General features: G+C 36.0%; 1 protein-coding gene across 12 annotated transcripts in view; it reads left to right on the top strand.

The window, feature by feature from the left end:
• The window catches only part of SCAPER (S-phase cyclin A associated protein in the ER), a 535,706-nt gene that overhangs the window by 144,031 nt on the left and 375,411 nt on the right, over positions 1 to 16,264 (top strand). For all 12 annotated transcript variants that reach the window (XM_074392618.1, XM_074392622.1, XM_074392621.1 and 9 more), the window contains one exon: positions 1,917 to 2,057. In XM_074392618.1, the coding sequence (XP_074248719.1) occupies positions 1,917 to 2,057 (141 nt within the window). The remainder of the gene's footprint in view (positions 1 to 1,916; positions 2,058 to 16,264) is intronic.

Consider the following 16,264-nt stretch of genomic DNA (forward strand, 5'->3'; position numbering starts at 1 on the left):
AAAAATAGAAAACAGTCCTAAAATTCATAAGGGGCTTCAAAAGGCCCCAAAGATCGAAAGTAATCTTGGACAAGAGCAAAGGCTTATGGTCATAACACTCTCTACAAATGTTATTATAAAGGTATAGCAATCAAAACAGTTTGGCACTGGCATACAAACATGCACACAGACCAATGGAACTTAATGGAAAACTCAGAAAACCATGCAATTATGGGAAAGTGGTCTTTGACAAGGGTGCTGAGAACATACAACGGGGAAAGCATAATTTTTTCAACAAAGAGTATTGGGAATACTGGATTTCCACATACAAAAGAATGCAATTGGGCGCTTATCTTACACCATATTCAAAAATCAACTCAAACTGGATTAAAGCCTATTTCGTTACCTTCTGACACTGGAAAGGAGTATAAATACGCATAGGTTGAGCGTATTGTTTGGATTACTTTTAGTGGGTGGTTTAAATTTGGAAGAAATAGTTGGACCACATAACCTGAATATTATGAAAATGTATCAGGTAACGCAGGATTCTCTTGTACTGCAGTAAAGTTGACTAGGACTGTAAGAAAATTTTGTGATTTTTTTTTTTCTTGACACTCAAGAATTTGTCATGTAGATGAACAAATTAGATATGAAAAGCAGTCTCTTGTGGGCTTCTACAGGAGTCAGTGCTTTATTTTAATTTTAGCTTAAGAGAAGTGCTCTAACACAATAACAATTCTTCTCACTGTGTTTCTTAATAACAGCAAAATTACAGCATATTTTCTTATATCTAAATATGATCTCTGAGTATTCATGCAAGAAAATCATAGATTAATGAAAGTATACAAGAGTTCAGATGTTTTCTGGTTATTTTCTCAGTGTACGTATCCCTTTAATTTTAATGGCAAATTTCATCTTCCATTCGTGTGATGGATTATTGTTTTCAACACTGTTTCCCATGAGTGATGTCATCTGATCACCACAATAAATGTGATATACACAGAGCAGGTATCAACCCTCATTTTATAGAGATAAAAAAAATATCTAGCAGAGGCTAAATGTTGTTTCCAATGTTACACAACCAATAATTTGCAGAGCTAAGGCTTTAAGAACATGTCATCTGGTTCTTAGTATAGTGCTATTTTTGTATCATACTTTTTTGGATGGTTCAACACATTGTTTAGAGAAAAAATTCAATTAAAATGTTAGTTTTTCCCACACATATTGATCGAATTTCTGATTTTCTGTAATTTATTTTCGTTGGTGGTGAATCTTATTTCCTGGAGCACAGAACAAGCTTTTGTTTATTCTATTTGAGGTTGTTTCAAGGAATTAAAATTTTAAGGAGTTAATTTCTTAAAACAACATTAAATAGCAATTATTATATCTGTCTATATTTTGTAGGTGAAACCCACTCTAATCCTTTTGAGAATGTTTCTTATGCAAATAATGTGATTTGTTGGATGTCATTTTTTAGTTTCTAGGATGAAATTACGTATTTTTCTTGATTGTGGGTTACATCATAGAGATGTTAAAGCTTATAAGGATAAGAAATATACACTATTTTCATTTTAAACATACTCATGGTAACAATTCAAGAATAATAGCAAATATTTCTGTAGAGGCGTGTGTAAGCGTCTGTTCTCAGAGTTTTACATACATTAACTCAATCTTCAAATAACCCTATGAATTAGGTACTATTATTATTCAGACAAGGAAACTGAGACAGAGGCTAAAAAAATTGTCTAGATTATGCAGCTAGTAAGTGGCCAGCGTAGATGATGAATTCAGGTTGTTTAGTGTCATAGTCTGTGTCCCTAATTGTTAGGTATGCTCCTGCACGGTTTCCCAGGTTTTATAAGCCATTTACTTATTTGTACTTCTTTTAAATGATTGTGTATGTGGAAATTAATGATGTGAAAATCCACTAAATGTAGGAGAAGGATGTCCGGAAGTGGAAGGAAGAATTACTGGATCAGCGACGCCGGATGATGGAAGAAAAATTACTTCATGCTGAATTTAAGCGAGAAGTGCAATTACAAGCAATCGTGAAAAAAGCACAAGAAGAAGAAGCTAAGGTACATCATAGGAGCTTTAAATGTTGACTTAATTACCTGAGTACTTTTTTGCGATTGTTATATAATAGTAATAGAAAATAACGTTTGTCAGTGTTCTGCCCCCGGACCTCAAAGCCCGGGGTGACCAGTATGTGAAGGACGAATTTAGGAGACATAAGGCCGTTGGTTCTGACGAGGCCCAGCGTTTCTTGCAGGAATGGGAGGTTTGGAGGTGCATGTGAAGAACATGCAAGATTGTTGCATAGGAGTCACAGGTGAATCTTGAGTTGGCTTTACAGAGGAGCCTGGGGAATTTAACTTCACAGAGGGTGTATGCAACAGTGTTATTGCAACAAGCTAATGAAAACAGGCAAAATTCAACTGGAAAAGCATGTTTTGGCATCTTCCTCCCAGAAGAAAAACTTAATGACTTTCGTGATGAACAAATTGGACAGTTGCAGGAGCTGATGCAAGAAGCCACGAAACCCAATTGGTAATTTAGTGATTCTGAGTCTGCGGAACCAAAATTGTAGTCTATACAACAAAGCTTAACAAGACATGCAAAAATTTAGAACCCTTACTTTAATTATCACTGGTTTTTGAAATATTTAAGCTTTGAAAATGCCTGTTACTAATGAAATATTTTATTTTTGGATATTATGAATGTAATATGTGGATCAAGATCACTAGTGACAATTGAAAAAACTTCATTGGAATAATAGCACTTGATGTATGAAATTCGATTTTACAACTAAATAGGAAAGAATAGATCAAAATGGACAAGTTTCTTGAATTTTGCTGAAAAAATTTTAAAATGCTATTCTCATCCAAGAATATTAGCCTTCTGGCTTTTCTTTAGCTTCATCAAAGAAGTATGTTGTGATAATGATAGATGTAGAATTCCAGCAAGGTTATTTTTTAAATACATTCATTCTGAACATTTCATCACTTCTACTTTAATAATACATACATAATTTTTCTTCTGAACATCTCTTCTCCCTGCATCACTGTTCATTCACAATAAAAGGTTAGGGAGAAACTTTAAAATTCACTTACTATCAATCATTGGTATAACGGACTATACAAAGTATAATACTCCTAGAGTGTTCATTTATAATAACCCCTGACATAATGTGTAGCTACCTTGAAACTTTTTTTATTACCTAATAGTTAAGGAGATTACAAATCAACTTAACTTATTAAATGTAAAAAATGGTAACTCCCTCTAAAAAATAAAATATGAATTAAAAAAAAAAAGAACATAATGTTTGTCAAATGTTTATTCTCTTCTAGAATAACAGCATTTTACAGGCCCATTTAAAACTTAGCAGGTGTAATATTTTATCCCTTTGATAATTCTGTGAGCCATCTATTATTTTTACAACTCTATAAAGGTAAAATTGATAGAGAATAAGCAGCACATATGTAAAGTATTCTGTTTGATGAGTTTTGACATTATGTCCCTGAAACCATGAATATAATACACAATTCCTCTTTGTAATTAATTCCTTCATTCAACTCTGTTATCATCTAATTACTGATCTGCTTTCTATCAGTATAGATGTTTGCATTTTCTGGAACTTTTTGTGCATGGAATCATACAGTGTCTACTCTTTCCTCTGGCTTTTCCTCATAATAGTTACTTTGAACTTTTTCTGTCCTGTTGTGTGTGTCAGTAGTTCCTTGCTTTTTATTCCTTCCATATGAAAAAACTGTAATCTGTTAACCCAGTCACTTGTTGATGGACATGTGTTTTCTTTGCAATTTTTGTCTCTTACAAATAGAGCTGCTGTGGCAATACATGTATATGTCTTTGTGCAGATGTGTACTTTCATTTTTATTTTATAAAAACCTAGGAGTGGATTGGTATAGCATCTGAAAATAGGTTCATGTTTAATCTTTACACATGGTTTTTCATATTGGTTACATATTTTATATTCCTACCAGCTGTGAATGAGAGTCCAGTTATGCCATATTCTGACCAGTACTTGACACAGTTACCCATTTTAATTTCAGTCATTTAAAAAAAATATGTGTAGAGTCTCATTTTTTTTCCAATTTTTTTTTATTATGGGAAAAACATAGAAAATTTGTCATCTGAATCATTGTTAAGTATACAGTTCAGTGGTTTTAATAGTAGTAGTGTACCATTATACATTCCCACCAGTAGTGCACAAGGGTTCCAGTTATTCCTTATCCTCTCTAACTGTCATTATTTTGTTTTTGTGATATAGTAGTCATTGTAGTGTGTGTTTCGTGGTATCTCGTTGTAGTTTTGATTTGCATTTCTCTAGTGATGAGTGATGCTGAGCATCTTTCCATGTGCTTATTGGCCGTTTGTTTATCTTCTTTGGAGAAATGTCTATTCAAGTCCTTTGCCCATTTTTGAATTGAGTTGTTTGTTTTTTATTGTTGTTGAGTTTTAGGAGTTCTGTATGTATTTTTGATATCAATTTGTTTTTCAATCAAATACGTGATTTGCAAATGTTTTCTCCCATTCTGTGGGTTGCATTTTTACTTTGGCAATAGTGTCTTTTGACATGCAAAATGTTTTAATTTTTACAAAGTCCAGTGTGTCTGTTTTTCTCTTTTGCTGCCTGTGACTTTGGAGTCATATCCAATAAGTCGTTGCAAAATCCAGGGTCATGACACTTTTATCCTGTGGTTTCTTCTAAGAGTTTTATAGCTTTAGATCTTACATTTAGGTAATTGACCCATTTTGAGTTAATTTCAGTATATGGTGTTAGGTAAAGGGTTAGCTTCATTCTTTTGCATGTGGCTATCAAGTTTTCCCATTACCATTTGCTGAAAAGACTATTCTTTTTTCATTAAATTGTCTTGGCACCCTTGTCAAAAATCATTTGACCATATCTGAGGGTCTGTTTCTTTGCCCTCTGTTCTGTTTCACAGGTCTATGTCTGTTTTAGTGCTAGTACTATACTGTTTTGATTATTGTTGTTCTGTTTTAAGTTTTGAAATCACGATGTGTGAGTCACCCAATTTTGTTGTTCTTTTCAAGATTGTTTTGGTTATTTGGGGTCCCTTGAGATTCCAAATGAATTTTAGGGTGGTCTTTTCTGTTTCTGCAGTCATCATTGAGATTTTGATAGAGATTGCATTGAATCTGTAGATTACTTTGTGTATTGCTGATATCTTAACAATATTAAGTGTTCTCGTTCATGATCACGGGATAATTTTTCATTTATTTGTCTCATCTTTAAATTTTCAATAATGTTTGATAGTTTTTATTGTACAAGTCTTTTGCCTCCTTGTTTAATTACCATTTTATTATTTGATGCTGTTGTTAATGGAATTATTTTCATAATCTCCTTTTCAGATTGTTCATTGTTAGTGTATAGAAATGCAGTTGATTTTTGTATGTTGACTTTGTATCCTGCTACTTTGCTGAAGTTTTATTAGTTCTAACAATATTCTGGTGGAATCCGTGTTTTCTACATGTAGGTTCATATAATCTGTGAACAAAGATAATCTTACTATTTTCTAAATTTGGACACCATTTCTTTTACTTGCCTAATTTTTCTGGCTTGAACTTCTAGTGCTACCTTAAATAGAAGTGGTGAAAGCAGATATTCTTTATCTTGTTCCTGATGTGAGAGTAAAAGTTTTCAGTCTTTTACTTTTGCTTTGTTTTTGGTGCTAAGAAATCATTGTCAAATCCAAGATCATGAAGATTTACCTCCTTATTGTCTTCTAAGATTTTGTGGTTTTAGATGTTTATATTTAAGTCATAAAGACATTTTGAGTTAATTTTTGTGTATGACTGCAGTAGAGGTTCAATTTAATTCTTTTGCGTAAGAATATCCGTATCTCCCAGCACCGTTTGTTGGAGAGGCAAACCCTCCCGTTGGTCTGTCTCAGCCCATTTGTGTTGCTGTAAAGGAATACTTGAGGCTGGGTAATTTTAAAGGAAAGAGGTTTATTTAGCTCACAATTCTGTAGGCTGTACAAAGAACATGTCAACATCGTCTGCTTCTGGTCAGGGCCTTAGGCTGACTCCACTGATGGCAGAAGGTGGAGGAGCCAGCATGTACAGATCACGTGGTGAAAGAGGAGGCAGTAAGAGAGGAGGGAGGTGCTCGACTTCTGTAAACAACCAGCTTTTGAGGGAACTTTTTGTAGGAACTACTACAGCAGAACTCACCCCTTTCCCCTGAGGGCATTAATCTATTCATGAGAGATCTGTTCCTATGACCCAGACACCTCCCATTAGGCCTCCACCTCTAACATTGGTGATTCTTTCACATATTGATCATGTTTCTTTTCTTTTTTTTTTTTTCTTGAGACGGAGTCTCGCTCTGTCCCCAGGCTGGAGTGCAGTGGCACAATCTTGGCTCACTGCAACCTCTGCCTCCTGAGTTCAAGCAGTTCCCCTGCCTCAGCCTCCTGAGTAGCTGGGACTACAGGTGCGCGTCCCCATGCCCAGCAAATTTTTGTATTTTTAGTGGAGACAGGGTTTCACCGTGTTGTCCAGGATGGTCTCGATCTCTTGATCTCATGAGCCACCTGCCTCAGCCTCCCAAAGGTGGGATTACAGGCGTGAGCCATTGCGCCTGGCCAGATCACATATCTCGACATGTGCTTTGAGAGGACAGACAGCTAAACCATAGCAGTCTCTCTGTCTGTCCTTATGCCAATATTGCAGTTTTGATTACCATGCTTTTTAGTAATCTTTGAAATGGGAGCAGTGAGTCCTCCAACTTTGTTATCCCTGTCCCCACCAAACATGATGTAGCAACATAGTGTACCCTGCAATTCCATGCGAATTGAGGTGTGGTTTTTCATATCTGCAAAAAAGCCCATTGGCATTTTGTTATGGATTACATATCTTTATATCCCTTTGATTAGTATTACTGTTTTAACAATATCAGTCTTCCAGTTTATGAATGTGGACTTTCCTTCTGTTTATTTATCTTCTTTAATTTCTTTTCAGCATTGTTTTGTTTTCATTATACAAGTATTTCACTGCTTTGTTTAGATTTATTCCTAAATATTCTTTTGGATGCAATAAAAATGCTATTGTTATCTTAATTTCATTTTTGATATTTCTTGGTAATGTACAGACATACAATCAATTTTTATGTATTGATCTTATGTCTTGTAGTCTTGTGTGAACTTCATTAGTTTTAATGGCTTTTTAGTGAATTCTTTAGGATTTCTCATAAACAAGGTCGCATGATCTGCAAATATAGTTTGCTTTGCTTTTGCTTTCCAGTTGGATGTCTTTGATTTCTTTTTCTTGTTTAATTGCTCTGGCTAGAACCTATAGTGTGTTGTTGAATAGAAGTGGTGAGAGGGCACCTCCGTATGTTATTCTTGATCTTCCTCGATATATTTAATCTCTCACCAAGTATGATGTTAAACGTAGAGTTTTCATGTACAGTTGATCCTTGGCATCGGTGGGTTCTGCATTTGCAGATTCAACCACCTGCAGATCAGTCAGCAGGTGGTCGAATCCGCGAATGCAGAGGGTCAACTGTAAGGGACTTCATCATCTGTGGACGTGGATATACATGGTGGATCTCGGAGTCAATCCCCCATGGATGCTGAGGGACAACCATATGTCCTTTATCAGGTCAAGGAAGTTCATTTTTAGTCATGGTTTGTTGAGCATTTTTATTATTAAGGGATATTGGATTTGTCAAAAGCTTTTTCTCAATCTATTGCTGTTAAACTGTATTTTTTGTCCTTGCTCTATTGATCTGGTACATTATATTAGTTGAATCTTAGATATTTTGTATGTTTGTCCAATTTGGTTATTTGTTTAAGTTTCAAGGGTAAATTTCATCCTGTTACGGCTGGAAGTGGAACTTCTGATCTGTGTATTATTATTATTATTTTTATCTTTTATTTTTGAGGGACAGTCTAAAGGTATATTATTGATGATCATAGAGGCAGAATTCAAATCTAGATCTTTCTGGTTTCCAAGGCTCTGATTTTACCACTGTACTTACAGCTTTAGTGTTCTTATTTTGTGATATTTTATCATATGACTTATGTACATTTTGACTTGTCTAATTGCTTAATATACTTACTTTCAATATGATTTTATTAAAGTAAAGTGACTCTTATAAGCACATTAACCTAATTATTTATCACAGTTTAAATAATTTCCATAGAGATGGATGGTCAACTCCTGGTTATCTTTACACGAGAATATCAGCTACCATTTATAATTATTTTAATTCTTTTTCTTAAAATTCCAACTTTTATTTTAGATATGGGGGTATATATGCAGGTTTGTTACATGTAATGAGCATAGTACTCAATAGGCAGGGTTTTATTTTTCTTTTTTTGAGACGGAGTCTTGCTTTGTCGCATTGGCTGGAGTGTGGTGGCGTGATCTCAGATCACTGACAGGGCTGCCTCCTGGGTTCAAGCATGTCTCCCACCTCAGCCTCCTGAGTTGCTCGGACTACAGACATGTGCTGCCACACCCAGCTAATTTTTAAAATTTCAGTAGGATCGAGGTTTCATTATTTTGGCCAGACTGGTCTCAAACTCCACACCTCAGGGGATCCACTGCCTCAGACTCTCAAATTGCTGGGATTACAGGTCACTAGGTAGTTTTTAACCTTCTCTCCCTTCCCTGTTCACCTCTACTAGTCTGTGTTATCTGTTGTTCCCATGATTATGTCCATGTGTGCTCATTGTTTAGCTCCCACTTATAAATGAGACAGCTGTCTTTTGGTTTATTGTTCCTGCATTAATTCACTTAAGATTATGGCCTTGAGTTCCATCCGTGTTACTGCAAAGGACACAATTTCATTCTTTTTTTGGCTGTATAGTGTGTTCCATGGTGTATATATACCACATTTTTTTTTTTTGAGATGGAGTTTCGCTCTTGTTACCCAGGCTGGAGTGCAATGGCGCGATCTCGGCTCACCGCAACCTCCGCCTCTTGGATTCAGGCAATTCTCCTGCCTCAGCCTCCTGAGTAGCTGAGATTACAAGCACGCGCCACCATGCCCAGCTAATTTTTCGTGTTTTTAGTAGAGACGGGGTTTCACCATGTTGACCAGGATGGTCTTGATCTCTTGACCTCGTGATCCACCCGCTTCGGCCTCCCAAAGTGCTGGGATTACAGGCATGAGCCACCGCGCCTGGCCTTTGTACCACATTTTTTTAAATCCAGTCTACTGATGGGCTCCTGGGTTGATTCCATGTATTTGCTATTGTGAATAGCATGGCAATTAACATATAACTGCGTGTGTCTTTTTGGTATAATGATCTGTTTTCTGTTGGGAATATCCCTAGTAATGGAATTGCTGGATCAAATGGTAGTTGTGCTTAAAATTCTTTGAGAAATTGCCACACTGCTTTCCACAGTGGCTGAACTAAATTACATTCCCACCAACAGTGTATAAGCATTCCCTTTTCTCTGTAGCCTTGCCAGCATCTGTGGTTTTTTGACTTTTTAAATACAAACCAAAACCAACATACACACAAAAAAACCCCCCCAAAAATATGTATTTAAAAAGTCAAAAACCAATAGCATCTGTTGTTTCTCTGATGCTTAGTGATGCTGAGAATTTTTTCATGTTAGTTGGACACTTGTATGTCTTTTGAGAAATGTCAGTTCTTGTCTTTTGCTCATTTTAAAAAAATATTTTTTTTCTTGTTGATTTAAGTTTCTTATAGATCCTAGATATTAAGACTTTTGTTAGATGCATTGTTTGCAAATATTTTCTCTCATTCTGTAGGTTGTCTGTTTGCTCTGTTGATAGTTTCTTTGACTGTGCAGAAGATCTTTAGCTTAATTAGGTCCCACTTGTCAACTTTTGTTTTTGTTCCAATTACTTTTGGAGACATAGCCAAAAAGATGTCAAGAAGGGTATTTCCTAGGTTTTCTTCTAGGATTTTTATAGTTTGAGGGCTCACATTTAAGTTTTTAATCCATCTTGAGTCAATTTTTGTATGTAGTTGAAGGTAAGGGTCTAGTTTTGTTGTTCTGCATAGAGTTAGCCAGTTATCCTAGTGCCATTTATGAAGGAGTCCTTTTCCTATTGCTTGTGTTTGTTGGCCTTTTCAAAGATCAGATGGTTGTAGGTGTGCAGCTTTATTGCTGAGTTTTCTGTTCTGTTCCATTGGCCCGTGTGTCTGTTTTGTACCAGTGCCATGCTGTCTTGGTTACTGTAGCCTTGTAGCATAGCTTGAGGTTGTGTGGTGCCTCAAGCTTTTTTTCCTTTTGTTTAGGATTGCTTTGGCTATTGGGGCTCTTTTTTGGTTCTATAGGAATTTTAGAATTTTTTTTCTGATCTTGTGGAGAATGCCATTGGTAGTTTGATAGGAATAGCATTGAATCTGTAAATTGCTTATGGCCATTTTAATGATAACTAATTCTTATAGTCCATGCTCATGGGATGTCTTTCTGTTTGTGTGTCATCTCTGATTTTTTTTAGCAGTGTTTTGTCGTTCTCTTTGTTGAGTTCTTTCACCTCCTTGGTTAGCTGCATTTTCCTAGATATTCCATTTTATTTGGCTATATTATTTTTATTTTTTATTATACTTTAAGTTCTGGGGTACATGTGCTGATCGTGCAGGATTGTTAGATATGTATACATATGCCATGGTGGTTTGCTGCATCAGTTCCCCCATCATCTACATTAGATATTTCTCCTAATGTTATCGCTCCCCAATTCCCCATCCCCTGCTATCCCTCCCCTAGCTCTTTCACCCCCCAACAAGTCCCAGTGTGTGATGTTCCTCTCCCTGTGTCCAAGAGTTCTCATTGTTCAGCACCCAGTTATGAGTGAGAATATGTGGTGTTTGGTTTTCTGTTTTCGTGTCAGTTTGCTGAGAATGATGGTTTCCAGCTTCATTCATGTCCCTGCGAAGGACATGAACTCATCCTTTTTTATGGCTGCATAGTATTCCGTGGTATGTATGTGCCACGTTTTCTTTATCCAGTCAATCATTGATGGGCATTTGGGTTGGTTCCAACTCTTTGCTATTGCAAATAGTGCTGCAGTGAGCATACATATGCATGTTTCTTTATAATAGAATGATTTTATGATACTAACATCAACCTGATACCAAAACCTGGCAGAGACACAACTAAAAAAGAAAATTTCAGACCAATATCCATGATGAACATTGATGGGAAAATCTTCAATAAAATACTGGCAAACCAAATCCAACACCACATTGAAAAGCTTATCCATCATGATCAAGTCGTCTTCATCCCAGGGATGCAAGGCTGGTTCAACACATGCAAATCTGTAAACATAATCCATCACATAAACATAATCCATGACAAAAACCACATGATTATCTCAATAAATGCAGAGAAGGCCATCAGCAGAATTCAACAGCCTTTTATGCTAAACTGAATAGCCTAGGTATCGATGGAATGTATCTCTAAATAATAAAAGCTATTTATGGCAAACCCACAGCCAGTATCATACTGAATGGGCAAAAACTGGAAGCATTCCTGTTGAAAACTGGCATAACACAAGGGTGTCCTCTCTCACCACTCCTATTCAGCATAGTATTGGAAGTTCTGGCCAGAGCAATCAGGCAAGAAAAAGAAATAAAGGGTATTCAATTAGAAAAAGAGGAAGTCAAATTGTCTTCTCTATTGGCAGACGAAATGATTGTATATTTAAAAGACCCCATCATCTCAGCCCAAAACTTCCTTATGCTGATAAGCAATTTCAGCAAAGTCTCAGATACAAAATCAATGTGCAAAAATATCAAGCATTCCTATACACCAATAACAGACAAATCGTGAGAGAACTCCCATTCACAATTGCTACAAAAAGAATAAAATACCTAGGAATACAACTAACAAAGGACATGGAGGACCTCTTCAAGGAGAACTACAAACCACTGCCCAAGGAAATAAGAGAGGACACAAACAGATGGAAAAACATTCCATGCTTATGGTTAGGAAGAATCAATATCCTAAAAATGGCCATACTGCCCAAAGTAATTTAGATTCAATGCTATTCCCATCAAGCTACCTTTGACCTTCTTCATCGAACTGGGAAAAACCACCTTAAACTTCACATGGAACCAGAAAAAGTACCCATATAGCCAAGACAATCCTAAGCAAGAAGAACAAAGCTGGAGGCATCATGCTACCTGACTTCAAACTATCCTACAAGGCTATGGTAATCAAAACAGCATGGTACTGGTACCAAATCAGAGATATAGACTAATGGAACAGAACAGAGGCCTTGAAAGTAACGCCACACATCCACAACCCCCTGATCCACAAAACTAACAAAAAGAAGCAAAGAGGAAAGGATTCCCTGTTCAATAAATGTTGTTGGGAAAACTGGCTAGCCATGTGCAGAAAGCTGAAACTGGATTCCTTCCTGACACCTTATATGAAAATCAACTCCAGATGGATTAAAGATTTAAACATAAGACCTAATACCATAAAAACCCTGGAAGAAAACCTAGGCAATACCGTTAAGGATGTAGGCATAGACAAAGACTGCATGACTAAAACACCAGAAACAATGGCAACGAAAGTCAAAATAGACAAATGGGATCTAATTAAACTTAAGAGCTTCTGCACAGCAAAAGAAAGTAGTATTAAAGTGAACTGGCAACCAACAGAATGGGAAAAAATTTTTGCAATCTACACTTCTGACAAAGGGCTAATATCCAGAATCTACAAAGAACTTAAACAAATTTACAAGAAAAAAACAACCCCATCAAAAAGTAGGTGAAGGATATGAACAGACACTTTTCAAAAGAAGACATTTATGCGGCCAGCAAACATATGAAAAAATGCTCATCATCACTGGTCATGGTCATTAGAGAAATGCAAATCAAAACCACATTGAGATACCACGTCATGCCGCTTAGAATGGCGATCATTAAAAAAATCTGGAGACAACAGATGCTAGAGAGGATGTGGAAAAACAGGAACACTTTTACACAGTTGATGGGAGTGTAAATTAGTTCAACCATTGTGGAAGACAGTGTGGCGATTCCTCAAGGACCTAGAAATAGAAATTCCATTTGACCCAGCAATCCCATTACTGGGTATATACCCAAAGAATCTTTGGCTATTTTAAATGGGATTGTGTTCTTGATTTGACTCTTTGCCTGGGCATTATTGGTGTATAGAAATGCTACTATTTTTGTACATTGATTTTTGTATCCTCAAGCCTTCCCCAAATAGTTTATTCATTCCAGTAGCCTTTTGACAGAATAATTTAAGTTAATCAAGAGTCCGTAACTAAAATTCTTGCTAATATGAGAGATACTGTTTTAAAACCTTGCTACCACTTGCTCTCCTATTGGTGGTCTTAATTGTCACTGTTTTCAGTTCAATAAATTGTGAAATCCTGTTGGGACATGTATTCCATTTCTACAAGGAAAATAATTTTTTATTTTTTTCCTTATTCAAAAGTATTTTTATTGTCGTAGTGAAGAATGAAGTCTCTTGAGTTAGGTAAACTTGAATTTGGGTTCTGACTCTACCTCTTAGTAGCTGAATGGACTCAGGTATTATTTTACCTCTCTAAGCCTATTTATTCATCTTTAAAATGGGGATAATTTTACCTACATCTCAATTACTATAAGTATTGAGTTAGATTTTGCATGTTGTGAAGCAATTAATGTTATCTTTGGTATAAAATAAGCACTTAATAAAATACTAGAATTCTAGAAGATGTAATCTACTAATTTTGTTCTTAAGTCTCTCCTGTATTTCTGTTGTTCTGTTACTAATCCAAAAGTACTAATAATCCTGTGGGTTGTTTTTTTTTTTCTGATTTAAAAAAGAATTTTATTTTTTTTTTTTTTGAGACGGATTTTCGCTCTTGTTACCCAGGCTGGAGTGCAATGGCGCGATCTCGGCTCACCGCAACCTCCGCCTCCTGGGTTCAGGCAATTCTCCTGCCTCAGCCTCCTGAGTAGCTGGGATTACAGGCACGCGCCACCATGCCCAGCTAATTTTTTGTATTTTTAGTAGAGACGGGGTTTCACCATGTTGACCAGGATGGTCTCGATCTCTTGACCTCGTGATCCACCCGCCTCGGCCTCCCAAAGTGCTGGGATTACAAGCGTGAGCCACCGCGCCTGGCCAAAAAAGATTTAAATTTTACTAGAAATGTGCTTTCCTTGAGACATGTACCAAATATATTCATTTTAGTCCTGTTATATACTCAAGGTGATCTTTTCCCTGTATGCTTTTTATGAGTCCTTGGGGTAAATTAATGGTCATTTCTCATCCTTTAGTTATTTCTTAGGTAGATAGATGGTTAAAAATAAATTAGCTAGTATTCAGTTGGTAGTGATTAATATGGGAGACAGAGTTATTCAGAACCTGATTTTATATTCGATCATAGTCCATTATTTAGTAGTATAATATTGACTTTCATTTTTAGTTTCCTAATGGTCTCATTGACTCATTTTCAGTTGCAACATGTCTAGTAATAATTGCCATTTATTTTTATTTTTATTTTTTTTTTTTGAGGAAAAGACACCTTTTTCTTATTCCTTGTGCTGTGAGTCCTATTTATGTCTTTCTTGCTGCTCTTGGAATTGCTTTTTTTTTTTTTCCAATCTGTTAATTTCTTGTGCCTGCTCCTTTACTTTCTTCTTCTAGGCTACCTACTTTTGTACACCCGTTATATAGATTACTGGTTTTGTACTTTTGAAATCCCCACATTTCTGAGAAGTAATTGTCTGAGCTTGTTTCTGCTATCTCATCACCCATGTCTTCTTTAATTCCTTATATCATTTTCCCCTTTCTGCTATTATATTTGCCTTTGAGAATATTTCTGTGTTTTCACTAAGTTAAAAAGACTTTTCTGAATCACTTCATATGAACACCATCAGGCCCCTTTTTTTAGAATGCTTTCTTCTGTACTGTCTTGATTTCCCCTCTACTCTGTAGCCGATGCTTTACTCTTTTCCCTTCTTTCGTTTGTTTGTTAGTTAAATGTAACTGCAAAATGAAGTTTCACTTCACTTAACTCTTTTTCAGTATCACAGTTACCACCACTCCTGCAATTGTCTTCTCTGCAGTGATTTCTAAATCTGAATCTTTAGCTCTACCTTCAGCTGAGCTCTAGACTCAATTTCCTGTTGTTTGGTGCTTGTATCCAGTGGAACTCATCAGTTCATCATCGCCTTCATTCCAAACCCAAGTGCTTTATACTGAAGTCCATATTTCAGATGATGATGATAATAACTAGTCACCTATTAACCTAGATTTGAAAACCTTGTATTCATTTACTTCATTTCATTGTTCTTCTTAATCTCTTTTTGATTATGTTTTGTGTAATGAGGAAGATAATTTTTTCTGACGTTTTCTTTGGAATCCGAAGTATACATTCACCTGCAGTACTATAACTCTGAAGGCAGCTATGTGTTTTCCGTTGCAGCTGCCATCAGGTTATTTTTATCTCCCTCCTAAATATTTGCAGTTGATAGTCTTCCCTTTTATTTCTCCTCCCTCCAAATTAATCTTTCTGGAGGGCATTATTGTAATGCCTCTCAGTCCAAAAATCTTCAGGGACTTTTCATGGTCCTCAAGCTTAAATATAAATCCATTACTCTAGATTTCTTTAATATTATTTTGTATTTAAAATAGTGGCCATGTTTTTATTTTAAAAGTGATTAATTTTTATTTTGAAAACTTTAAGCAATATGTACACCCACCTAGCCAACCAGATCACCTGAATTAACCCTGGGAACAATGGGGTAACAGATGTTGCAGCCAGACTGCCCTCACATCCAAGTTACTAATTATGAATGAGCAAATAATGTGGTTTCTTGAGATGGAATCTTCCTGGTGAAGATACTGTGAACATTGTTGAAATAACAAATTATTTAGAATATTCCATAAAATCAACTGATAAAGCAGTAGCAGGCTTCGAGAGCATTGACTCCAATGTTGAAAGATGCTCTACTATGGGTAGAATGCTATCAAATAGCATCACATGCTACAGAGAAATCTTTGAGGAAAGGAAGAGTCCATAAATGTGGCAAACTTCATTGTTGTCTAGAAATTGCCACAGCCACTTCAGCCTTCAGCAGCCACCACCCTGATCAGTCAGTAGCCATCAATATCAAGGTAAGACTCTCCACCAGAAAAAAAGATTGTGACTTGCTAACGGCTTAGATGTTCATTAGCATTTTTTAGAAAAAGTGTTTTACAATTAAGGTGTGTACCGTATTTAGACATAATGCTGTTGCATAATTAATAGGCCATAGTATTGTATAAAAATAACTTTTATATG

This window comes from Saimiri boliviensis, chromosome 2 (assembly GCF_048565385.1).
Source record: "Saimiri boliviensis isolate mSaiBol1 chromosome 2, mSaiBol1.pri, whole genome shotgun sequence".
In the NCBI taxonomy this organism is placed as follows: domain Eukaryota; kingdom Metazoa; phylum Chordata; class Mammalia; order Primates; family Cebidae; genus Saimiri; species Saimiri boliviensis.